General features: G+C 42.5%; 1 protein-coding gene across 4 annotated transcripts in view; it reads right to left on the reverse strand.

Moving 5' to 3' along the window:
- Positions 1-12,282: 12,282 nt before the first annotated feature.
- sema3ab (sema domain, immunoglobulin domain (Ig), short basic domain, secreted, (semaphorin) 3Ab) overlaps positions 12,283-26,785 on the reverse strand; it is a 38,549-nt gene continuing 24,046 nt past the window's right edge. For 3 of the 4 annotated variants that reach the window (XM_030097329.1, XM_030097331.1, XM_030097328.1), the window contains 14 exons: positions 24,113-24,232; positions 22,668-22,758; positions 21,772-21,891; positions 20,808-20,950; positions 18,962-19,076; positions 18,798-18,867; positions 18,539-18,683; positions 18,217-18,436; positions 18,002-18,093; positions 17,868-17,909; positions 17,182-17,339; positions 16,140-16,207; positions 15,096-15,241; positions 14,382-14,915 (listed from right to left, as the gene is read on the reverse strand). In XM_030097329.1, coding sequence (XP_029953189.1) covers positions 14,382-14,915; positions 15,096-15,241; positions 16,140-16,207; positions 17,182-17,339; positions 17,868-17,909; positions 18,002-18,093; positions 18,217-18,436; positions 18,539-18,683; positions 18,798-18,867; positions 18,962-19,076; positions 20,808-20,950; positions 21,772-21,891; positions 22,668-22,758; positions 24,113-24,232 — 2,064 coding nt within the window. Of the gene's footprint in view, positions 14,916-15,095; positions 15,242-16,139; positions 16,208-17,181; positions 17,340-17,867; positions 17,910-18,001; positions 18,094-18,216; positions 18,437-18,538; positions 18,684-18,797; positions 18,868-18,961; positions 19,077-20,807; positions 20,951-21,771; positions 21,892-22,667; positions 22,759-24,112; positions 24,233-26,785 lie in introns of all 4 variants that reach the window. The other variant, XM_030097330.1, reaches the window with a different exon arrangement.

Below are 26,785 nucleotides of genomic sequence, written 5' to 3' on the forward strand. Positions count from 1 at the left end.
ATTTCCCCCATGGTAATCATCATTCATAATTGAGAACTCTGCATCTTATTATTAGGAAAAAAACAAACAGAACTGAAGACAAAGCAAACAAAGCTGGATAGACAGAGCTGTGAGCCGTGGGAGGCGAGCAGTGGAGAGTAAACAGGAGAGACATGCACTCAGAGTCGCTGTGCTCCCATCAGTGCATTGCAAGCTTTAAAATACAACAGTATAGTAATATAGAACTGGAAAATGAAATGATAGATTCAGGCTGTAGCAGCTGCGCCTCCACCCCCATGCCTCTGCAACACCCTTTGGATCTGATGACTGCAACTCCCACATTGCACCTGTTTGCTGCCAGAACAGAAGGACTTTGTGTGTGGAGGTCTTATAACATACACTATCTCCGCTATTCCATTGCTTGGTGCAATTATAGACTTTCATCTGTTGTTGAGAGCGAGACAACTGTTCAGCCTCAGCTTCCCTGAAGCTGACACTATCGGGATGGCGGTGACACACAGTTTCATCAGTTTCGACCCAGGCGTTCGCGTGCGAGCATATTTCAACTCCGCGTCCCGATGAAAGCTTCTCCGGGAGATCTTCGTTTCCGATCTCTTAAGCCACCACCCCAGATTAATAGCCGTTTTAAGAGACTAATGCACGAGCGCCGCATTCCCTTGCCCAAACTGACTTGCTGTTTAATTCCTTCGCCCAACTAACAGCAGCAATCAGTCAGAAATAAGCCTCAGAGCAGAGACAGAAGCGGCTCAGTTCTCCACCTCACCACTCGTGTCGCAGCATTCTTCAAACTCGTCCCCTTTTTTTTCTCTCTCTTCTTTTTTGATTTGTGTGTGTATTTTCAACCCTTGATGTTTCCATTAGCCTGATTCTGGTTGAGTTAGGAGCTTGTTGGGCGGGTCCTCCCATGCAGCATTCCAGACCACAGCAGCCACACGCTCACTTTCTTACCACCACCATTAAAATTCTGTCCTCTTACTCGCGTCCCTGGGATTCCTCCGATACTTGCAATTTTTATTCCGTGTGTACTTCACTGCAGAGACTGTGGCGCTCCGATGTCTCTGCTTCACAGATGCTTCAAATTACAGACATGGTGAAATCCACGTTCACAAGATTTTTACCTGTATCTTTGCCGGTCTCTAGATATCCTCTATTTTTGTTTTTTTCTCCAGCTGCTCTTTTTTAGTAACCCGAGTGTGTGAAAGTGTGTTTGATTGAGTGCTGATGTCCACTGTTTGTTTGAATAAGTCATGTCCAAATGTCTGGTGTCGCTCCTTTCATGCTCTCTGAACACAGAAAATATTTTCATTCATGGTAATGCTGTGTCAATATTCCCCCTGTTCAACAGGAGCCTCTCTCGGCTTCTGTTTGACCTGCATGAACAGACACAAACACCCCTCCTTTGCTCCCAACACACACACAGAAATACACACACACCTTACTATTGCATTAAACTGCAGCGTAACACAATGAATGACGGTGAGACACAGAAGAAATTTGCAGATTAAAAGCACGATAGACTGAGTGGGTTTGCCACTGTGTGTCTGCTGTCGGCCCCCTGCTGGGCTCCCCTCTGCTAAAGAGAGGTCACGTCTCTGCTCTCCCACAGCAGCACTCTGAAGATCCAGTGTTCCCGAGCCGTGATACAGCCCAGCCGTTTACACAGGTGGCTATCATATGGCCAGTAAGTGCTCGGCCGCGCCGCAGAGACATCTGTCAGGACGCGAAGGCAGGTCACAGTCCTTGCAGCGCGGCGCTGATTACGCTCCATGATATAATTTAAATGGGTAGGTTAAATAACCTCGCCAAGGCGCACAAATGTTTATGCTGGTTTTCAGGTTGTGCCACAGGGCTCGTGTTGCAGTGTGTGTGATCCCATGCAGGGAGAGAGCGGTAGGCAGTCGCCCACTCTGACTGGAAAGCCAGGTGTGTTATGCTTGGCTTAGCGGTATCTGCTGAGTGCTAACATTACAGTATGAAATCCATTGTGAACACCTTCATGCATTTGACTTTTCTCCTGTTACCACTTTTAACATATGTCTTCAGATAAGTGGAAATATGTCAATAATACATATTCCACCGCAGCGCCTTGCTTCCTAAAATCCTTCCAGCTGAGTGCTGCCAACCCCTGGGAGAGCCCGGGCCTCGGCTGAGCGTCAGTGGCACCAGAGTGTCGTAAATATGCTTGCCAAATAGAAAGCCTCCTCATCCACGGCCTAGATAGTTTCAGAACCGCTATCAAAGAAGCCATGAGGCCACGACTCTGGCTTCCCTTGCTTCCTGTGATTCAGTTTTCAGGACATATTTCTTAGTTATAGGGTTAGTAATGGGAAACCCAGCCCAGGCCCGGCGCTCCGCAGTCACAGATGGTGAAGAGGAGGAATGGGTTATGCCTCTGGAGTGATATGTGGAAGTGACCATCTGGCCTCATGTGTATATTCTTATCCATCATCATGGCAACCGTCTCGTCAGCCACAGGTTGAGGTGGGTTTGGGGTGTATCCTCGTGTCTGTGTTTGTGCTTCCAGATGGACATAGGCAGGTACTGGCACATGTAAGCAAGATGAGACGCAAACACACATGCTGGTGTGTGTATTCATCCTCCAGCGAATTGTCATTTTTCATGCTTTGCAAAGCAACACGACTGTATTTATGCTGAAATGATACCGATTGAAAGAGCAGACCACTTAAAAAGCCTTGTTTAAAGTCCTCTTGTGTGTAGTTTTGACCATTTGTCTGAGACACACTGAACTGTAATTACTGTGGGCAGACAAAATAGACGTAGAAAAGATGATAGGAGATCAGGAGAGCAGACTAAACATCTGCCCTCAGCATATCTTCCCTTTTTTTTTTTTAATATTTTGTCTTTTTGTTTACCTTAAACAGAAATGTCAGACACATTTTATTCAGATTTTATACATTTAAAGGCACCAGAAGTTGGATTTCCAAGGGGATGCAACAAAACAGACATATTTTGGTGTCAGTGGTGGAAAATCTGCACGAAACGAACCAAACAATGTGTACATGTGGTGTCCTTCACGCTGAGCGACTGCAGGATCTCTGTGTGCAAAAGACACTGTGCATGTGCATGTGCATGTGCATTAAATGAAATATGAATAGTGACACGTAAATGGAATCAGTACTCCCATCCCGCTCCTGGGCACGACCACCATGCGCTGCAGCTATAGGGAACAATCCTGTGGCGTATTCTGCCTCTTTTCTCAGCGTATGAAACAACTGTCGGCCAATAAAAGGCAAAGCTCTGACACTAATTGTTAAACCCATCTGACAAAAGAAAGAAAAATCACCCATATTAAAAAAAAAAAAAAAAAGAGTCACGTCTGATGCAGAAACCAAATTGAATCATTGAAGCCAGATGCTTTACGAAGTTCTGCATCCACATCCCGGGATGAATAGAATGAGTCACAGTGTGGGTGTATCTTGAAAGTTGTCTTTTTTGTAAATAACCGTCTTGCTTGTTTCCTGCATTTTTTTGCCATCTACAAATACCAGACGCCCTTCAAATCAACACCTCAGCCTTGTCTAAATTCCAGCCTGGCTTTATCAAAGAGGCAGACGTGTGAGACGACCCTTCATTGCTAACAAGTATTGCTTTGCTTCAGCACTCACTGACAAGGAGTGTGTGTCTGTCACTGGAAAACAGGAGCAGGAGCGTGAGTGGGAAGATGAGGATTTAGTGGACGGTACGGGGTCAGTGTTGCTCATTCAAAACAGAGCAATTAGTTAACCTGTTAACCTACACTACATCATTCTGATTGCCTGGAATGACGCTATCTGTGCCCTCTGTCAGGATCTCCTGTTGATCCATCTGTAGATGTCACGGAGTTTACATTTCTCTCAAACTCTGATTTATATCCTTCAGTGGTCCTCCTCAGGAGTGTGAAACATTTTTCAGAGATTTCTAAATGAAGGCAAAGTGATACGAGCCACAAATGCAAACTAGAATGTAGCTGATAACATTCACGGAGCAAAGACGACTTATTCATTTATACATATATAGTTATTGCCTGGTCAGAACACTGTAGTGGTTTTCCACCCGAAATGTCAGCTGTTAATGTCGAGCCCTGATGCTTTACAGTTTATTGTCGTAAATTTTAAATTCTTTGCATTGTTACTTGTGTGTTTGCAGTTGTTGATTGTATCTCAGGACCTGTTTACACAACAATTCATTGAAAACAGATTGTTTTTGCATTTTTTTTTTCATGTCCGTTTATACGGAAACAGCACAAACACTGAAACTGATGTCGTTTTCACGTTGGGCCACCAGTGGGTGCTGTTGGTTGTTTTTGTGATTAAACCACACACACATACGCTATCTTCATTAATAATTGCAAATACACAGGCATTCTATAAAACTACCAACTCTCAGAAGACTATCAACTGGCAGTCTGATTGTTATTATGGAGGTTCTCGCCCATGTGCAGAATAAACATTCACTGTGGTGCACATGTGCAGAAGTAGAGTTTCTAAAAAGTTGCATTTTCCCCTTGTTTAAATGGAGACCGATTCAGAACACTTTCAAAAAGTTTCACCTTGGGAGCTGTTTTAAAAAAGTTGCATTTTCAATGACTTCAAGCACCGTTGTTGTCTAAACAGTCACCCAGCATGCAACATTGTCATATAAACAGCTGGATATATGGCAATATAGGGCAAATTAGCCTAGGCCACCAATGCTTTGGTTTGGGCTGGCATTAATAAATATAAGTAACGCACTGGTAATCAAAAACTCTATTTTTGTATTATGACTAAAAATCAATCACTAAACAAATATTTATAAACAATCCTCCCAAAAAATAAACACTCCTTTTTTTGTTTAGCCCATGCCTTAACTAAAACATGAAAATAACACATTTAGGGGATTTTGTCATGTACTAATGAAAGCTGTGTTTTGTGCTTTTTCCAAAATATCAGGCCAGTCCTTTAAAATTCATTAATCGCCCTTTTTCACTAAAAAACACAGTCTAATAAAGTTCCACATCAATGAATTCTCAGGAATAAAAAACAAAGCCCACATTAATGTGTTACAGTGTCAGACTGACGCCAGGGCGGCAGTGAAGCCAGTAAAGCTTGCGTCTGCATTATCCGCCTGTTTTATCCCACTTGTCCCGCTCTGATTGTCACCTCAAGCGTCCATAAATTCTGGACTTACAATTCCACAAAAACCAGCAAAGATCCGCTCCGAGTGAACCGAGGCGACAGGAAGTAAACACTGAGGTTTTCACAGTCCATAAACTCATCACCCTTCCTGGAACAAAACACACTTGTTTTTTGGGGCCACGTTTTGAGCCGCCGATGTCTACTCATCAGCACGGTCTCACACAAAACAGCTCAAACGCTGAAGAGAAGATTATGTGGTCACTCGGAGAATTTCTTTCCTCAACCACTAATTGGACAGTGTGGCAACGGCACAAAACAGATGTGTCATTTTCACATGTTCCCCACATGAAAGGGTGAGTTGATGGTTAAATTTAGACAAGAAAACATCCCGGAGCTCACACCTGCATCCAGAGCTCATTTGTGACAAGTAATCTTCTTGTCATGACAGTGATCAATAAATCAAAGTAATCAGATTAGTAACTGAGAGACAAGTAAACCTTTCATACCAGCTGTGTTTTAACAGCCAGTCGGAGCGGGGCGGGGCAGTGTGTCAGCTTTCTTTATGACTCTTCCTTTTCTCTCTGCTGCTGTGGGGAGAAATGTACACAAATCCATCAATTAATTTACCAATATCCAACAGTATGAAGCAGTAACTTATCATTGAGTTCTTTACATAGACGTGAATGGAATCGTCTGTTTCACTTTTTAATGTAATTTCTGTAATGTTTTGAATCATTTTAGTCTTTGAATTTTGTGTTGGACATTCTAACAATCAAGGATTAACTTCAAATAATTGATTCCAAATTCTTAAATAAAATTCTGGATGACAGCGTGCTTGATTTGACAGTTGCGTGAAATTTCAGGATATGACTTACTTGAATAACATAATATACAAAAAAATAAATAAATAAACACCTTCAAAATAATCTATTATTTTAAATATCCTTCAAAAACAAAATATTGCTGAAATATTTTATGGAAAACTGCATGTATTTTAATCAGAGCCATCTAAAGTATTTAATACTACTTTAATGTCTTATTTCAGTGTATTTCCAAATAAGGCAGTTTTAGCTGGGTTGTGTCTGGATGGCGCTCAGTGAATAAACTTTGTAAATCCTTTCATCACATCATAACTTAACAACATATATGGGCAATAGCTTAATGCACAATGTCTTTAAAGTTGTGTTTCCGCTTCATGGTTCATGCACAGCTGAGATAAATCCTGTAAAGGTGAAAAAAGCCGAGCCGACCTGAACGGTCTCACGTGTTCTCATGAGGATCACAAGTGACTTTTACAACTATCGCTGTTGACGAAGATGGATTTTGTTGCTGAATGTTTATGTTACCATGCTTTTTCAACTTATCTTATATCGACTCAGCATATTTTCACATGCATGATTTCACTTAATCAAGATAGCGGGGGATTTATTTGTGTATTCTTCCAAAAAGTTGGAGATAGTTTGAGAAACGGGGTCACCATCTAGAAACTACTTGTGAGAATATTAACACAACGGAAATGGACACCAGGCTCATTAATTCATCCCCCATTTGCCACTATCGCTGTCACTGGAGGAGTTTTTTTTTTTTTTTTGATCATCCGTGTCATATTGATGAAGCAGCGCCTGGTTTCCACCCATAATGCCACAGAACTAAGCCCCCCACACGCTGATGTGTTCCAGGAGTCCCAGCTAAGCCTGGTTTAAGCAGACCTCAATCAGTTACAGATTAGAAGTGTGGAAGGGAGCAGTCAGGCCACGGCCAGACACATGGCAGGCTACCAAGACATATTCCTCAAGATAAATTAACCTTCACTCTCCAGTGCACCTTTGACCCAGTCTGAGGTCAGCTGGGGTCAAGCCAGAGGCTTCACTCCAACAATGTCTGATTCTATCTCATCCGCCCCTTTCAGCAGCCTTAATTCCTATACCTTTCAGTATATATGCAGATATTTTGACATCTCATATTTTCATTCTCTGTTGGATTTTAGTGAGAAACAAGGTTTTGTTGGTGCGTTGTTTGTGTTGTGAACTCCTTTGTTAGTGTATTCCAGATTAACCACTCACTCTCGCCCAACCCATTTGGACTCACCCATCCTCATGCTCTTTGCCAGTGATCATTCTGGGCCGTCTATGGCTGTACGCATACACTGATTTAATGTGCAGATACATAATTGGTGTTGGATAAACCATTGAAGTAGTTTACAAACACAGTTAGCGTAATTTATCATTCAGGGTGATGTTCGTTCCAGTGTAATTGCAGGCTTAACGCTGATGTCCATGAGTCAAGCTGTTAACACACCGTCACTCTTCTCTTGTTTACTTTGTTTGTAAACGGCAATCTGGGGGGAAACTACTCACTTCCTGATTCAGTCGCAGTTTTTCTGTATGGGCAGCACGTAGTGAAATTACACAGTTATCACAGCTATGTGAAGATACAGCCAGGAATTTCTGTGTCATAAGCACCTGTATCATACATAGATCAGCCTTGACATTAAGGATTACCGTCTCTCTGATATTCTGTTGGCCCTCCGTTTGCCGTCAGAACAGCTCAGATCTTTAAAGCAAGGGCTAAGCTTAATCTGAAAAGGTACGCTCTATCTGCAGCCAATGTGTTTGCAGCCGATCCTTTAAGTTCTGGAAGTTGTGAAGTGGAGCCTCCACAGATCAGATTGGCGTTTCAGGCGTATCTCACTGATTCTCACTATAGCTGAGATCTTGGGAATTAGGAATCCAAGTGAAAATCTTATATCTCAAATAACGCAGACTGTTTTTGCTTTGCTGCAGCCGGCAGAGGACAGTGCTGTCAAAAAACCCCAAAACAGACAGTGAATGTTTCTGAGGATGGAAATGATTTTAACTGTAATATTTTAATTATATTATAAAAAAAACACATTGTTGGAGCCCACACAGTTTAGCTAGAATGTACTTGGTGTGACTCTGGTTTGGGCAGTGGAAAATTATGCATTTGATGCTAATAGGTGACAGTAAAATTTCCCAAAAGTGTGTATGTGTGTGATTATCTGTCTCTCTGTGTACTTTGCCTTCATTCGCCCTCAGTCAGCTGGGATCAGCTCCAACTCCTGACCTTTACTTATTGAACAGACGGATTGATTCTCTCCATCACACCCTGGAGAATACCAGTTCCATGTCCATGAGCTATCTTTATCCACCAAATGTAGTTTTGTGCAGTTTCATGCTTTTTTTGTCCATTTGATCACAAGTTCCACAAGAGTAGAAACACTTTAGTCTGAGACAGCCATTTTAAAAAGAAAAAAACAAACACATAAATGACATCTTTTCCACATAGGAAATGAGCTAAAGGTTTTGTCATGTCTCCAGTCTGAAGCTTCTGTGCCGCACTGTCAGTCAGAACAGAGAGGCTCTCAAAACTGCTGCCAGCCGCACTGCGAACCAAAAGCCTTATTGCTGCCAAATTGCTGCAGCTGCCACTGCTAAATGCCCTGCCCCTTGTTTTACCCCCGGCCAGGGATATTCTGCTGCATGCTAACATGAAGCTAATATCCCATCACTGTCTGTCCAGCTCCCCCTGAAGTATCGGTACTGCGAACAGCGCAGGGGGTCTTTTCTGAAACCTGCAAATCCTCGGTAGGTGACAGCTGGAGAGAAAAGAAAAGATTATTACCTCACTCAGAAAGCAGCGAATGTGGTGGCTGGCCCTCTTTAAACATAGTGCGATATGACAGCCTGCCTAATTGGCTCAATGCTGTCAGGGGTCATTCTTTGGTTGAGTAAATGTCAGACATGTTGTGGCTGAGTGGGTTGTATTTGGCTACGCTGGCGCTCGGTGGGTTCTGTAGCTTTTTCCACAGCTTCCAGCTGAGCGCCATGTCCTCCTTCATGGAAACAGCTAAAACATTTGCAGCGCCCCTTTGATTCGGAGTGACGATCCAAATCAACCGACTGACTACTATTTGTTTACGTGTGTCAACTTAATGCCACATTTGTTTAAAGCCTTCTGGACGTTTAGCTTTTGAAAATTTCTCATTAGTTTTCCAGATAAACCAAAGCGCTGCGACTCACGGTGACCCAGAGCAGAGCAGCCGGAGTGCAGCGATGATCCATGCGTGTGTGTACATGTCTTCAGCAGAACCCCACCGGGCCCAGTGAAGCATCGCGCCAGCGTATTATCACTAGTGTAAAATAAATGACTATCTCTGCTCCGTTTCACTTCTCCCATGACTCCAGATAGGAGAGAATACCACGGTGCCTCATCCCCGCAGCTGCAGTAAAACGATGCAGCGGCAGTAAAAGATGATTGCCGTCCGAGGAAAAGAGTTGAATGTTTTGTGTCCGCATGCTGACATGTGCTCTTACATATTCACTCGCGCATCCCTGATGACCTCTCATCTAGACTTCTCTCCTGCGAGCGACTCGACGGGGTCAGCGAGCTCACTCTCCCTTCAGTTTTTTTCCATTTGTTGGGACTCGCTCGTTCTTCTCTGTCTGTGAAATAAACTGACCTTAGTACTAGGAATTAAAAAGAATAAGTCATATGTAACCTCTGCACAAAGAGAAACAAGTCACTTAACCATTAAAAGTTCAAGAATTAAAAAAATTACTTTCATCTCCATTTAAAAGACACATTTTATCACTTTTGAGGTTTAAGTGTTGAGTTTTATTCTTGGTACTGTCTGTGCCCCATCCAGACAGTCCCAGAGCACATCAGCAGCAGCATGAATATGGTTATTAACTTCTATTTTAAACTAATTCTCTCTGTCTCTGCGTTCACAGAGTGTCAGATTTTCCATTTAGTCTGAAGCTCCTTTGTGTGTGTGTCGGTGCAGTCCTTCTCACCCGGCCGTGGCCTTGGCTGGGAGTCAAAGGGAGTTGCTATTTTCCATTAAGCAGAGTGGAAAAGTGGAGCTGAACCGTTCTGAAAGAGGACTCTCCAGCCACCGGAGGGCAGTCATGTACTATGTAAAAGGAATGGCAGCAATGCTGAGAGCAAATCCCACCAAAGACCTCTGAGCGTTAGTGAAAGCGTTGCATTATGAAGCGGCATGGGCCATATAACCTGACTAAATACATTAAAATGTATGCTATTTATGTAGGTCTGCGGTTGGCTGCAGCTACCACTATATAATCTAATATTCCACTAATCTAATAATCCTGTGCTGCGCTACACATTTCTTGCATGATGTAGTGTGCTTTTATACATAAAGGTGGCTTCACCCTTACATGCCGAAGCTTAAAAGTATGAGATCAGGGTCAAAGAAAGGATTGTGCAGCCAGATCATTATACTCAGCCACGTGTAACTCGAGTTGTCTCTCATGCAGTATTTCTGTCCGAGCCACACAGGCGCGCTCACAAATGCACTCAACTCATGTACAATATATCAGCCGGCTCTTAAAACAGCTGCGGCCCAGCGGCTCATTTCAAATAACAAGCAAGACATCTAATGCTCACAGTAATTTCTCCACCCTCACATAACAATCATGCAGCTGGACGTCTGTCTTTGTCTCTAATAAACATCTCATCGCTCATCTGATGAAAGCATGCACGTTCTCCCTGCTGACACCAAAAACACACAAAAGCCTTAATAAAGTTCCTTTTGAAGGTGCTGGGGCTGTTTGGACTGAAACTGATGAGGTCCCACAGCAACAGTTGAATTAACTACAGAGGTCAAGGTCAGAGCCCAGGTGAGACATGCTCTGACTGACCTTTGACCTTCCACCAAAGGTGTCAAAACACGCCCAATTCTGGCCAAACAAGTCTATGTTGTTTGAACCAAGGCTTCAGGACCTACATGCTTCTGCAAAGATGTCTCAGGTGCAGCAACAGACCGAAGAATGTAAAATCATTTATGAATGAATCTTTCTTTTATTAAATTAACCACCAGAGGGCAGTAGCAGAGCACAGTTCATATTTTGTTGCAGCCTGTGGCGTGATAAACCTCTGCCTAATATTTTATTCTTTAATTAGGCCTTTTTTTTCCCCCTCTTTACTTTCAGACAATTCAAAGTCAACAGCTTCAGAGATGCATTCTCACCTGAATGCCATCCCACTTCCGTGCACGAGGTGGCAGTAGTAAGTCACTTTTAGGCATTTGTTGTGGGCTTTAGCAACTTGTGTAAAAATGAATACATTAATAAGAGAGTTTTAGAGAGTCTCTGATGTTATCTTAAATGACTGGTCAGACTCAGGTCAGGGTCCATGAACATACTAAAGTTCATCACTTTTTTACAACTTAGCCAAGCAGACTGAAGGCAACCACTCACTTTCAATATTTCCTTTTTAACGGGAAAAAAAACACTGCTTCAGTTTTATCTTTATTAAACCAAAGAAAATTCTGACGCATTCAAAAACTGACCCAGTCTTTGGACTGGACGCTCGTCTTGTGTGCTGTAAATCTGTGGATCATCAGCAAAGACACGATAGTGTATTTTGTAACTATTTATGAGCCGATGAATTCATATAAATGTTATCAGGCTGAAGACAGAGCCTTGTGAAACTCCAACATGTCTTTCTTTTCAGCTCATACTTTAAGGTTACTCAATGAAACAAAGAAGTGTGTGTCTTTAAGATGAGATTTAATCTAGTACCGTATTTTAGTACCGTGTCAGAGAAAGACGGCAGTGTTCCAGTCGATATGTTCTGATCAGCCATGTCAAATGTGCCATTAAGATCAAATAAAACTAGAACTGAAATTTTCCACGGTTGGTTTTCAGACTTTTTATTTAGACTTTAAAGCGAGTTGTCTGGTGCTGTAGTGTGGAAACAGGGTCTTTTGTCCTCCATTGTCCTCTTTTAAAGCTAAAAACAACATTAATACATGCTGTACCTTTAACCACCGGCCCATATGCAAATGCAACAGCAAGGCCTCGGTTCAGAACTGTAGGCGTCCCATCTATTATTCACGTCACATCATGCATCAAGGTCTTAATATCACCTTACAGTAATTCCTCTCCTGCCTGAAGCACATCAGGATCCAATATAACAGTCACTTGGATGAAGTCCTTTCCAATCACTCAGTTTTTTTAATATGTCATTGGTTAATTTATTCACCTCAGTCAATTAAATATTTAATGAGCCACTTTCCTACATGGGATTACAGCTCTCATCTGAACCCAGAAAAGACCAAAGTTAAAGAAAAGTTATAGCGGTGAATAAGTAACCTTCATCATTAACTCGTGGAAACACAAATCCAGAATCTAATCTCATAATGTACGCAACAGGAAATCACGTTTTACCATGATGCCGGCAGGACTGGAAAAGATTTAATAAAACCAGCACTTTATGAAGAGACATTTATTAGATCAGTAGAATACATCACCATCATCATCATCATCATCATCATCATCATCTTTATGCAAAAAGCAGCAACAGCAGCACTTCATTTCCTAACTTCCAGTCCATGTCCAAGACAGGTCCCATACGTTTATTCTTATCCGTGGTGATCTTATATTGACATCCAGCTCCAGAGCTGAGCTTGTCTTTTGAGCCTGAATTCTCATGAGGTCGACCGCAGCTGTTTCTCATCCTCCTCTGTCATTATTCTCAATGCAGATGAAGCCTGGAAACAGTCATTACACGAGGTTATCGAGCATCCTGTAACGTCGCAAAGCTCAAGTGTTCATTGCTGATAACTGCTTGGTGGAGAATTCCTGTACAGCTCTTGTTTATATCAAGTAGACGATATTCTAACAGACGTATATACATCTCTGAAAAAGACCTATTGTGTACGGAATACACAAACAACTCAACAGTGACAACATTGGAGTAGTATATCATTGCTATTGCAAAAACACAACACTAGTATTCACATGCACTAGTACGTAGTGTCATATTTGTCGAACACAGACCGCAGTATTCTTATTTACACAATGTTCACAGCTACATTCCAGGGTTGTGTTTGTGTGTTGTTTCATGTTCTCAGATTTTGTGCTGTTATGTTACATGCAGTGAAATTCAGTCTCTCACCGCACCACCAGAAGCAATGACATGAGGCAACGAATGTGGAAGAAAATACAGTCTAGATACTGGCTTATTCCTCAGTGCATTTGAAATATAATGTGTTATTGACCAAGAAGTCTCCGTATAGTATTTGTGATTATATAATTGTTTTGTTTTGTCTTTTTTTTTATGAGATTGGTCCTGAAAAATCAATCAATCACACTCATTGATAAACTCAAGAAAATTGTAAATTATTTTCTTTAACAATGCACACAACTGTATATCAATAAATACACTAGTGGTAGAAACAAGGTGGATACAAAATGTCATTAAATAAACTTGGAAGAACGCAGAATAACAAGTCGCGCACTGATTCGCATCCTTATAAAGAGAAATTAATTTTCATAGATGAGTAAAAAATAGTCTGATGATTAAAAATATTGAACAGAAGTTTTAAAAAAGACAGTTTGGGAAGCTTATCTAGGGCATAGACACACACAGATTAGTACAAACGCTCCCTGTTTCCAACAGTTTCTGGCAGACTCTTAAATAAATTTTGATCTGGAAAAAAACAGCATGAAGCAAATAGATGACTGTGAGCCATTCCCTTTAGTATGAACAGACTTCATAGAGTACATTATTTACACATCTTAGTTACAATATTAGATTTATTGAACATATGGTGACAGTCTGTCCTTCTTGCAGTGCTTGGGCAACTTTCTGTTCTCATGCGGACTCACTTATCTCCTTAAATTACCAAATATTTCATGTAATCCTTAAGATGAACTTTATCCATTTTGTCCCTGTCGTTCCACAGTAAGTCCTCTTTATTGTTTTAATACAACCTCACTATAGTTTTCATTCATATATATGTAGTAGAAAAACAACTTATCAGATAATCATCTACTCAGTTTCACATTGACAAAGACGCTGAACTAGTCTAGAGTGACAGAACGCCGTCGCCGTCGCCGTCTCGCCCTTCAGAGTCACTCGTGTCTTCGGGGTGGGTTTGTGCGTCCAGTCTGAGTGCCGGCGGACGCCGTCCCTCTGCAGAGTTCAGGCCACAGAGGCCAGCTGAGATAATATGCCCCATTGGTCTGGCGTGATACAACATCCTGGTTCCTGCAGTCCTCCGTACGGTAAACATGGCTGCCCACGCGCAGAACGCACCAGCTGGTTAAGTCAGGGTTACATTTTGTTTTGTTTTTTTTAATGAAGTTCCACTTTTCGGTCCAGTCTCTGTGGAAGAAATCTCAGAATGAAGGAGAGAAGCACGATAAGTTAATCAGGTTTACATTATGAGAACTGGCTGCGGTTTTCAAGTCTCAGTGCTAAAAAGTCAGGGTTTATAGCTCAGACGCTGCGGGGGGCCCTCTCCAGTTCATGGGTCCTGCGGTTGCGTCCCTTCTGCCGCTCTTGCAGGTGTTTCCACTTGGCCGCCAGCCCCTGCGCATGCATGTGATTGTGAGGGTTGATCACAACCTTCTGCTGCTGCTGCTGCTGGTGTAATTGTACTTGCTGCACCAGCTGAGCTTTCTGCTTCCGGTGCTTCCGCTCCCTCTTCCAGACCTGCTCGCAGAACTCGTCCACGCTGTTCAGCGTCGGGTGATTGACCAAAGACAGGAAGTCTCTGTACCAGAGTTTTTGATTGGGAGATTCCCTGGCTGGGGAAACATCCTGGGAGGGAATACCGGCTGCAGCGTTTTCATCGCGGTGCAGGAGATCCTCCAGCCGCTCCGTGTCAATGACCTCTAAGTTAACCTTCAGAACGGTCTGCATGAAGCCGTGCTCCACCGCGTGGCACAGATAGATGCCTGAGTCCTTCTGGCTGAGAGTTCGGATCAGGAGGCCTTGCTCCGTACGGATGAAACGGTCTTCTGACTTGATCTGGGGAATGAGGAAATCAGAAGAGATTCAGTTAAAAACTGAGAAAAGTATTCTTACGATGACACAGGATTTACAAGTGCAGCATGTTTTTAGTAAGTTTGTTGTGTTTATTTTTTTAAGACAGAACATAATTCAGTTTATGTCAGCAAATCAGATTGAGTGTGTGGAAATAAAGCCAACCTCTTGCTTGCGGTCGTCAGTGGATCGCTGGTACTGCCAGTAAGTCAGGGCTCTCTGGGATTTGGGACTACACTCCAGGAAAGTGCTGCTGTTCTCCACACCATACACCGTTTTGTCCTGGAGTGTTGCTTGTCCATTCAGTTCATCTGAAACCAAAAATACGACAAAAAAAAATCTCATGACTCCAGCTTATCAAAGCAAATGTTTTCTGTATTTTCTGAACATGGAGTGAATAGTTTTCCAGGCATCATATGAGAACCAGCTTCTCCGACTTTTACAGCCCTCTCTGTTTAAGTACTTTTCTCTGCGACAACAAAACTTACTGCCTGCGTTTTGGGACTGTATTTTACATTATTCTGTCAAAAACACCATGCCTTCCTCTTCATCACACTCAATTGTGTACTGAATTGGCAGAATCCAGCGGTAGTAATATGCAAAACTGGATCCGAGCTGAAATCTGGATTTTCCATGTGATCACTGTTTTATCTGATTTTGCACTGTGACACTTATCTCCTAAATCTAAACTCCAGAAAGCCTGTAAGATACTCATACTAGATTAAAAAATCTTTAAATATTTTTGGTTACATTTATCTGAGGTATTTTTCCCTGATCTGTATATAAAAGTGTTGTTTACTACTTTATATTGCAAATGTAAATGAAAAAAGGGATTGCATTAAACCACAACGGGATTCCTGTTTTTGGTCTGAGGGCACTAGCAGAGTTTCAGACCGGAGGGCTTGGCGACAGAGAGGAGGCTCGGAGGAATTCTGACCATGTTAATTATAAGCTTCACATGGACCGACCCTAATCTTAACACCACCAGAAAACACATAAAACACACAGAAACAACACCACACACAGTGAACACACACTTCTTCACTCTTTTGATCGCATCAGGAAAGGCCAGCAACTGCTTTTGGGCAATTCTGTTTTAATTAAATTCTCAGAACAAAGATCCTTTCACTATGATGATACCGCACTTTTGCACATGTGCCGTCTGCATTTGTGTGTTATATGTTGTGTTTTGTTTAATGGCTCGTGTACCGTGCTGTTGCAGGTCCGAGCACTGTGTGAGCGGGTCTCCGTTCCTGATATCTTGCCTCCTCGTTCGCCTGCAGAGAAACAAAGATAAACACATTCAGGAGTCTACAAGGGAAGAGAGGTGACAGGAGAAAGATAGATGTGTAGGTGTGTGTGTTGGAATGATGTTCAGAAATACCGGAATCCAACACAAACAGACGAGTTGCAGTCAACCATTTCAAATCCGGCAGAAACATTTTAATTATAGGGTGTGCAAATGAATAATAATAAAAAAAAAAAAAAAAATCCCTGAGAATTAATCATTCACTCCAGCCTGTTATCTGTCTGGGTTATTCTAACAGTAACACCACCTGCAGAGGAGATGGTTTCATGCTTGGTATCAAGCACTTCCCTCAGGATATTTTGAAGCAACAGTATTCGAAGCAGCTATGGAGACACGAAAGCAAACAGATAATTTGTCCCCTTTTGCTTTTCATTGTTGGAACCGCAGACCTTGCGCGTTACGAGCAGGAGGTGAGAGTTTGCTCAGGCTGGCTGAGTTTGGAACGCGGGAATCGGGAGTTCAACTACTAGTGAGAACAGGGTGCCGCGTTTCTCACATTTCAATCAATAAGTCCCATGAAGCTCTGAGTGGGAGGCTGCAACTCAAAGAAAACAAAGCACACACACACACACACACACACACACACACACAAACACATAGAAATCCATCCACTACTATAAACACGCTACCGCTGAACCTGTAGCACCTCCCTCACCCGCGGTTCACCCAGGCAGCCTCCAGACTTCACTGACAGTGCTTCTCATTTACAATAAACACACGAGGCCAGCTACGTTTTCTGGTAGAAATAGGATACTGTACCTTTAGGGGAGGTTGCCAAACATACAAAGCCTGCTCTATGAGCGTGTCTTGAATTGTAGCCTGACAGCACATGTATGTATAAAGCATCCTTTATAGTATCATAAGGTATCACTTTGCTGTTGACAGTGTGTTAAATAAACTTACAAGCTTGATTTAGGTGCATTCATTTACTATATTCACTACCTTTTAGCCATGGGGAAGTATCTGGAGCACTCGGTGCCATCCCACGCACAGTACGGGTCCCTTGCCAGGCAACATTCAGCACAGGCCTTCCCATAAACCTCACAGCGATGCAGGGGCATCTGGGAAACGCCCATGTCTGAGCCGAGGTACAGTTGTTGCTGTAAAAGAAAAAAAAAAAGTTTCCTTGAGGTTTGAATCTGGAGGGGTGTCTGTGCTTCAGAGAGTCGTGTACGTCCGGTATGTAGACCGACCGAGCGCTCGGTAACCTCCTACCTGTCACTTAACAGGCTCATTATGTCTCCGCCTGTCGTTTGAGCTGACAAGCGAACTGTTGCTGAAACACTAACAATTAAGATCTTTGTGCGATAAGACGTTGGGCCGCCGGTGTGTACGTAGAGCAGACAAACGCGCTTTTGTTCTGTCTTTCTCCCCTCGAGGAAGGTGTGTCACCCGTCGAGAAAAGTTTTTTTCAGGCAGGTTTCTCAGGGACATGTGTTTGAAGAGGAGCCATCTGATTTTTTTTTTTTTTTTTATCATGCAGTTATCAACGCTCGTGTTTCTCTGCATGAAAATGTATCAGCCTTTTTTCTCCTCTAGTTTCACTTTGAAATTACACTAAATGCAATTTTTTATTCTTTTTGCTTGTAACTGGTCACTTTGGTGCAAATTTGAATATATTATATTACCTGTTTTGTTGAAAGTTCCATGGCAGTAATGGCTGTTGGCTCCTGAAACAATACAACATGGAAAGATTCTGATAAGCGGTCAGATTTTGCGGGTGTGTCCAGCCAGTCGTGCAGATGATGGGATCATGTCTCACTCTGAACACGGTCATTTCCTCCAACAGAACTTCTTCCAAGTCGTGCCAGGAGCCTCTGGGGATGGACACCACTTTCAAAATCGTCCCCATGTCTAGGACACAATTACAAAAAACACACATTTTGAGCTTATTTTCAGTAATTCAATCAATTATTTACCGAGGCTGTGTTTTGGTTAACAATATACAGAATTGATGCGGTGTTTTATTTTTATTACCTGTGCCGATGAACATCACATCATATTGGCCGTCTTCTGCCTCCACCTTGTCCACCACTATCTGTGTGAACTGGTAGTCCACGTCCGTTTTCACTATGATGGGCCGATTGTTGATGGGGTAGACGGGGTTGAACATGGCCGGATGGCTTCTGGCAAAGGTTACAACTTCGTCTGGAAGATCTTTGGTCGTATCAAATCCACCGAACGTCTTGCCTGGACACTGTGCACAGAAAAAAGGTAACTGTAAAAACTTCCAGGATCCATCCCTAAGGCATATCTAAGCTCCCAGCATACACTGCTGTGAAGGGAGGATATTACTCACCGTGCCAGGCCTTGGGTAGGGGACTCGGCCCTGGAAGGGCACCCACTGATAATTAGGACCGTCTCTGTGAGCGTACGGACCCAGGAACACTCTTCTGATGTCCGTCATGCTGTACATGCACACGGCTGAGCCTTTAAAGATGTTGCTAATGAGGAAAAAAAAAATTCAGAGTGAGATGCTTTGTTGTTGTTTAAATTGCAAATTGTACAATCTGTAGTTGTAAAAAAAAAAAAAAAAAACTTTTCTAATGTCACAATACCTGGAAGTGGTAAAAACTGCGTAGATAATCGGGCTCTTGGGATCCTTTGTGCTCATGAGGAAAACATCCTCTGAAAACCACAGGGAAGGTGGGATATGTTAAAGACTTTCTCTACGGTGAACGTAGCACGCCAACGTTACGAAATAATGTCTTTAGTTACTCACGGAGTTCATCAAAGTGTGTGTCTATTCCATTGCCGCCGGGCACGGAGCAAACGAGTCGAGCTTTCAGGAAGGTGGTCCACTTGTTCACCAGACTCCTGTGGCCTCCCATGTCATTCTGTTGAGCAGCAGACATGCGGAGTTCATCACACTGACAGTCATTCATTTGAAAATGTCCTGAACACTGAGCAAATCCCTTCATTAAAATGGATCATTATTCCATTCACAAAGGCGGAGGTGAATTGCAATCAAAAGAAAACAGATGAAGCATTCAAACAGGAGATAATATCTCTCTAATGATGATTCACACATAAACCAATGAGCCATGATGTTATGAATAACATCGATTATATATTTATCATTGCACATGTGAGTATATGTGGTGGGAAATAAAGTAAAATGTTGTCTTTAAAGTTGTAGCGTTAGAAGCAGGAACAATGGACAAGAGTGACTTTTTGAGTTTGGTTAAACTGCAGCTGTGGGGTCTGCAGTGGTCAGTGGCCAAACGTCATCGCTACATGAGGGGGAGTGAAGGCTGTCCAAACCTGCTCAGTAAGCTCTAACTGCTGCAGGAATTCATGCTCGTTCTGACAGAAAGGTTCCAGTTTACACTGCGTTACCACAGTATGTTAAATACAGGGAAGCAAAGGGAGGATCCACACAATGTCAGGCAGGCGGTCCTAATGTTATGGCTGAATAGTGTGCAGCGGTAAATAATTTATGTTAATATTTCAACTGTCAAATCCAAACTGTATTAAAAGGTTTTCTTTAGACTAAACATTTTAGAAACTTACCCATTTAAATGATTAATGATAGAGTTCACCTCCCTCCCTGTGTGGACTGTAACTACTAACTATTCTTAAAACACATTTGCTTTATCCTGATTTCATGATTTAGTGTTGGAAAGTGTATTTTCATGTTTATCACAACTTCCAATCAATGTGAAGATTCATCTGTGAAAAAGACCTTTTAATTGTTGCTTTTTTAGATGTTGTTGAAAGAACTGTGTGAACGTACTGTGAGTTCCAGGACACATCGTGAAAGCACATGTTTCTGTGCCTCAAAGGATTGTGGGTTTTTTGTGTGTTTTTTTTTTTTCCCCCAGAACACATCTCACAAATAGAGAGGCACAAAGTGCTAGCTCACAAGAAAGCCTTTCAATAAATGTTGATAAATGACAGTAAATGAAAATATATCTAAATACGCACAGGCCCAAATCAATACTACATTGTCCAAACTGGGAGCTCATGTCTAGCAGATTCCTGATACGCTGTTTTATTACAGTGTTGTGTAGAAGTCAAACACTGCAGAATTCCAGGTTGAATCTGAACATCCTCACCTCACCTGCCGCAGCTCAGTGAATATCTACCTAATGAACATGACCAGGACCAGGAATGTGAAACTGACAGCGATTTTAACAGAACCGTCCCACGGAGCTGCATGTGCAGCAGGCCCAGTAAGTGCCAGAGTCTGGCATTAGAATAACAGAGCCGCCATTGACAGTGTTTGTGCCTCTCAGGTTCCGACGACATTTAACATTTCTCTCAGGTTTCTGTCTTTAGGGGCAATTCCGCCACACACAACAAAGCCCACCCTCCTCTCCGGGCTAAAAATAATCGCAGATAACAGCTCCTGAAAGCTGCCATTATGAAAGCCACTCAGACGCCCGTCAAGTGTTTTTCCAGATACAGAAGCTATTTCACATAATGCTGGGGAGAGAGCATGTGTGTGTGTGTGTGTGTGTGTGTGTGTGTGTGTCTTTCTCTGTCCCTCTTCTATTGTGCTCGTCTGAATTTTCCTTTGTGGCTGCCGACACAGGGTTTGTCCCTGCATACGTGCACATGCATACTTTGCAGAGCTGCCCGATGCGAGCATGCGTGGCCTTTCCAGCGTGCTCTCCGTCAATGGCGTTCTCTCGGAAGAACAGGTAGATCTTATCGTCTTCCGGGTTGTCGCTCTCCGGGATCAGATGAACACCCAAAAATCTAGGATCTGCAAGATGCACACAAACACAGACGCACGTATTTGACGTGAATCAAATGATCTTTTCTAGCGTTAGCATTTGCACATGTGCATTTTCAACTCCTTAGTTCATCCAAGCACTGGAAACAGCTGAAAGTATATCACAAAATCTGTGAAACTTTGAAGTTATCATAAAAAGACAACAAGACCACAGACACACTCTGGGGCCTCACTACGTGGACCCTCTTAGGTAATAACAGAAGTTTTATATTGAATTCTAAATTCCACTGGAGGGAAGTCAGCAAATGAATAATGTGTTTCTTGCACAGTGTTTAGACAGCAATACTTCCAGCTACGTGCAGTCAAGCTCCAGGTGTTTGGCTGAAGCAGCTGTCTCATAAATTCCAACAATACACAGTGGCAAGAAAATGTTGGTTCATCTTTGGGAAAAATTACCACATTAAAACTGCCTGAAAATATCAATTTCTGGACTTTGCTTTATTTGAGCTCTAAATTACTGACACAATCTATTTGGATTAATAACCTCTGATTTTTCCTTAATGAATCTGCAGCATTTATCATAAAGTGTGGCTGGATCTGTAGGACCATTTGCGTTAGGAAAAGCTGACAGATTTACACAGCTGTGTACATGGATGGCTGCAATAAAATAACTGATGCAAGAGCAAACAGTCCCATGGAGATAACAAATAAACCGACAGTCCAGAGTGAGACTCCTCCAATCTGAATGATTAATACATATTCATTGTTTAAGGCACAACTTTCACAACACGATAAGCTCCCAGAAATCACTGCATGGTCAGAACAGAGTGCCTTTCTATTTCCTCTCTTACCATTCAGCCACCTGGAGTCATGCTGCTCCGTTCTGATAGGATGATGCTTTCCCAGAGTGCGGAAGATGGCAAAGTCCCGCCCCATGAAGTCAGCGGACGTCCCGGCGTACAGCTCACCGTCTGAGAATACAGGGAATATATTGCGTTAGCTTTAGTAACACCAGAAGGGAAGGCCATGTTGGCAGTTTATTCTCTCTCTTGGTGATGAAGCGTAAGTGTGAAAGCCAGAGGGATTTGATCCGGGGCTTAACAGTGCAGGTATACCCGGAGTCATGGGCGAACGCAGACAGCGGCAGATGCGATGAACATCAGGAGTGTGAAATTGACATTAGCATAGTTGGCACCGCTAGGCCGGGGGGCACGGGAAAGATGAACGGGTGGTGGATCAGATGAGGAGGGACAGCGCAGAGGTGTGAGACAGGGGGGAGTACATAATAATGCTTGTGAGAAAGGAGAAAGACAAGAGAGAGGAGATGAGGGGCGACGGGCTGGAAAATGGCCATCTGCTGGGTTAAACGGTGTGATATAACACAATGTGACTGGCAATAATTGGGGGTCGAGAGAAAAGACTGGCTCATATAGACCCACTCTATTTCCCAAAATATTGTGATTTAATAAAAAGAAATAAACGTACACGGCCGCGCACACCCACCACTTAGATTAGGTGCAGTCGGATTGAAATAGAGTTTTACAATCCTGCCAATTAAAGGTTCCCAGAGCAGGTCCACATTTAATGAGTGACAGGAAGGCTCCCTCACTGTTATCCACTCGGGCTTCACATGCTATATATCTGCTGCAATGACAGAGTGAGAGGGTGTTTCTGGGTTCACACAGATTTATATGAAGCCGCTCTACCGCACAGAAGAGCAGCGCAGCGTATCCGGACTTAAACTCACCAATTAGCATGGACGCAGTGAGCAGCTTGGGATCGTAGGGACTCTTCCCACGGCCGTTCTCTACATGAGGCTCCAGTCTGAACACATTATCCTGTAACGCAAAGACACAGACACTTTTACACACTTTATGAAAACAGTAAATCATGTTATTTTCTGGCGTGAAGAGGGGGAGACAGGGGACAAATCTTTCCTCCTTTTCTTTGCTTTTTTTCTTCCTTCTCTGTTTTTTTAATTCTTGTCAGCAGCAGCCCATAGAATAACATCGCAATTTCAGCCCGAATCAAGATGTTTCCAAAAATATTAGCTAATCAGGAATAATGTGAACCACTACTATGCTGTGTGCTGTTAACAACACACAATGGATTACAAAAAAAAAAAAAAAAAGTGTAATCCATTCATGTTAAAGTGAGCAGAATCCATGAACTCATGGATGATTTTAGTGACATTTATTCAAATGTAAATAAACTACTTCAACCGGTCATGAAATGTGTGAAGGAACACAAGTATCTTGGTGAACACATTATTTACAATAACAAATGTAGTACCTTTTAAAAGGTACTTAAAAAAAAAAAAACAACTTTAAAAGGCTGATTTTATGGCAGAGCTGTTGTTCTGGGTCACTCTAAACTGTACAAATGTGCCTAATGAAGTAGCTGGCAAGTATATATTGTAATGGAAGAGTGGAAAAGATAATAAATTGTATCACTCTGTGACTCTTTGACCTTAGAACTCATAGAAAACCCATCAAATGAATGACATCACTCGGTAATGATCTGTACATAGACGATAGATTTTCTCAGAGATATATTCTGCCTCTAACCATCTGCAAATAGCCGTTTAATGAGTAGGAAACTCACATTTATAAGTCTGACTCAGTGACATTTGGAGGAGAAGAGAGCAATTTCACTCTCTTATAGTCAAATAAATGCCAGACGCACACACACGGACACACACACACGCAGTAATGTCTCTGTGACTGCAGAGGACATTACAATGGGTTTCATTTCCTGGAGACTTGTTAAACATAACCTTGCCATAACCTTACAGCGTGTTTTCACAGGTAATGTTGTGTGGTTGGCTTATTGTACCTGTAATGAGGACACCTTCCATAATGTGAATGTGTAAATAGTACACACACACACATACACACACCCAGCAGTTCCACATTAAGGTGATGCATTGGAAATCCTGCAGACTATGAAACCCTCTGTTTAATTTTCCACCTCACTTTGCTGAATGAAATCATGTTTTATGCACTTATCAAATCATTTATAAGGAAGAAAATTCGCTCCCCCTCTACTTCAGACGGCAATTCAAAACTTTATATACTCGAACTTCATTTTTCATGGAGCCCGGTGTAGCATTTAAATCCCAAACCACACATGCATTATTGCCTTTGACAGCCAGTGTAGACAGTGCTGGAAATGTAGCATACGTCTCCGTACCTCCAGTTTCTTCCCAACTTCCAGGTAGGAGCACACCGGGTGGAAGGCTCCCGTCCCGCACGCATAGATGTGGGTCTGGTTGAAGGGCTGCAGCACCTTTATGAAATTGGAGCACTCTCTCTGGGGTGGAGAAAAGGGACAAGACATTAAGCACTGAAGAGGATGAATATATATTAAGGCCGGTCACAGTCGCACCCGGAGAGGTGGATCAGTGAAAAACCTGGTTAAACTGCTTTACAAGTAAACAGGTCAGTCACCACTAAAGAGGACAGGTCACAGAGAAAGAGGCCATATGCCGTGTTTCCTCATGTTTTAGCAGCACGTGCCTGAGCCAGATTGACCTCAAACATAACTTCATGTATCATCACATTCAGACACACACACACACACACACACACACACACACACACACACACACACACACACACACACACACACACACACACACACACACACACAAAAAGTCCAATAAGTGTTATGACCATAAAACTATGCATGACTTAGTTTATCTGGCTTTACTGGCAGCGGTCCCAGTTTTTATAGGCTTTTGTTGTCATCCTGTGGATTTATATGGGAGTTATTTTTATGAGCGTTATACACAAATCAGCGTTAATGTTATGCCCACCTGTCTAATGTTCCGTCGGCGCCCCTTCATGATCAAAACTGATCTGAGCTGCCGTGTGAAGCATGGAGTCTGCTGGACCTCTTAAGGGGGGAGTTTGGTACAGTGACAGCCATATGGCTGGTGTGTGTGTAGTTATGCCACAGCTTTCAGTCTTTTTTTCCTTTCTCTTGGGTGTTCTGTCACACCTTTAACGCTCAGCGACGTCTTTATTTTCGTTTTTCATTTCATCCTTCAGAATTGCTTGCTTGAAGTGCATCATGGGGCATCAGTCAACTGACTCTCCTTATCTCAGGGCCTCCCTTTAATTCTCACTCTCTTGAAAACCGCAGCAGAACGACCGCCCCTCGGGGAACCTCACTCTTCCACGCCATGATGTTTACAGACAATACGCGAAAGGCTTCGTTGGAATCATGTACACCGAGGGGTTAAAGGCACGGGACGCTTGCCCCATTCTGGCCAGTGGCTGGAGCCACAAAGAGCATCACTGTGACTTCACATTCCAGCACTTTGCCCTCAGGCCGCATTGAAGCTAGAATTCATAACACGGCTTTCAGGGAGCAGAGACAACCTCTCAGTGTGTTTACACAATTTCACGACATCACACAAGATGCTTTAAAAGTGCGCTTGGCCAGAGACAGAGGGAAGTGACGCTTGGCTTGTCATGCGAGGGTTGAATGAGGTAAGGAGTCTGAAAAAAGCTGCAAATGTCAGTGTCACAATTCATCATTTGTTTCAGATAACAAAGAGCTTTTGAAATGCAAATATGTGTTTGATTCAAGGCAAACTAATATGGTGCACGTTTGAAATTAGTCGATAATGAATTGCTTGCATTTTCATATCAATTTAAAACGGTGTACTTTTAGGCATGAACGTTAATCATTTTTTTATGAAGTGTGGTAAATTTCAGCTTTTGCAGGTGAACTAAATTCAAAACATCTACTATTCAACTATTAGGATTTTAAAACCACAGCAATGTGCCAGGACCTGGTGACACCATTAAACCATACAGCATGGAACAAAACTGTTCACATTCTAAACTGTGAAGCAGTCAGCAGTCTGCCACAAGCCTCACAGGTACAATTCTGTCTAATCTGAAAGAGGTACATTTGCCAGTCCTTCTGGATCAGTTTGTAAAGTTGGCTGTCTTCCAATCCCAGGTTAACAGATCAATCACCACTTCCACCCTGACCAAGTGTCCCAGGGTGTGTGATCAAATGTGTGAATGAGGCCATGTGAAGCACCTTGACTGCTGAAACGGTAAAACTGAATCAGGACAAATGTAGCCGCCTTTATTTTGAAGAATCAATTTAACCTATCAAATATTGTGACCGCTCTTTCGTTGCATTGACTGAGACGCCTTTCCATTCAGAATAGGTTTGTGCAGACTGAAGTTCATGCAGAAAACTACCATTTTAAATCCAATTAACTTAAGAGACTCTTCTTTGGATCCCAAACGGAAGTAGGAGTCAGCAGAGCCACTGAGAGCATTGCACACTTCACAACAAGTAGCTTTAAAATTTATTTGAGAGGTCTGGTGAAAAAAAAAAAAAAAAGGTCTGCAATCAGAAGGATAATGACAAAGCACTGCTGCAGAAATCATAATACAGCTGAATCAGTAGAATAAGTTATTATTCATGCTGTAATGTAATGCAATAAGCCAGAAAGAAAGCCCCGTGATTTTCTGGGTTTCACTCTATTAAGCAGAGTGCCTGGAGGCTTCATACGTGATTAAGGTCAAATGTTGGTCTCAATCATGGCCCTGAGATTATGATCAGACCCATGTGCTGTCCATATGACACATTTTCAACACAAAAGTATAAACAAACTGAAAATGGGGGGAAAAAAGACTCGTATTGTCCACGATTAAAAAGCCTTATATATGAAGAGCGTGTGTAATCCTGGAGCAGCGACAAGAGAGATTAGTTCATAGACCTGCGCAGTTGCAGATTGTTCACTGCATAAGAGAACAAAGACATTTTAAAACATTATATGTTGGAGCAGAGGGGTGAAATGGTGACATTCACTTGAAAGGTTTATGGTTTTAGCTC

Source organism: Salarias fasciatus, chromosome 7 (genome assembly GCF_902148845.1).
Source record: "Salarias fasciatus chromosome 7, fSalaFa1.1, whole genome shotgun sequence".
In the NCBI taxonomy this organism is placed as follows: domain Eukaryota; kingdom Metazoa; phylum Chordata; class Actinopteri; order Blenniiformes; family Blenniidae; genus Salarias; species Salarias fasciatus.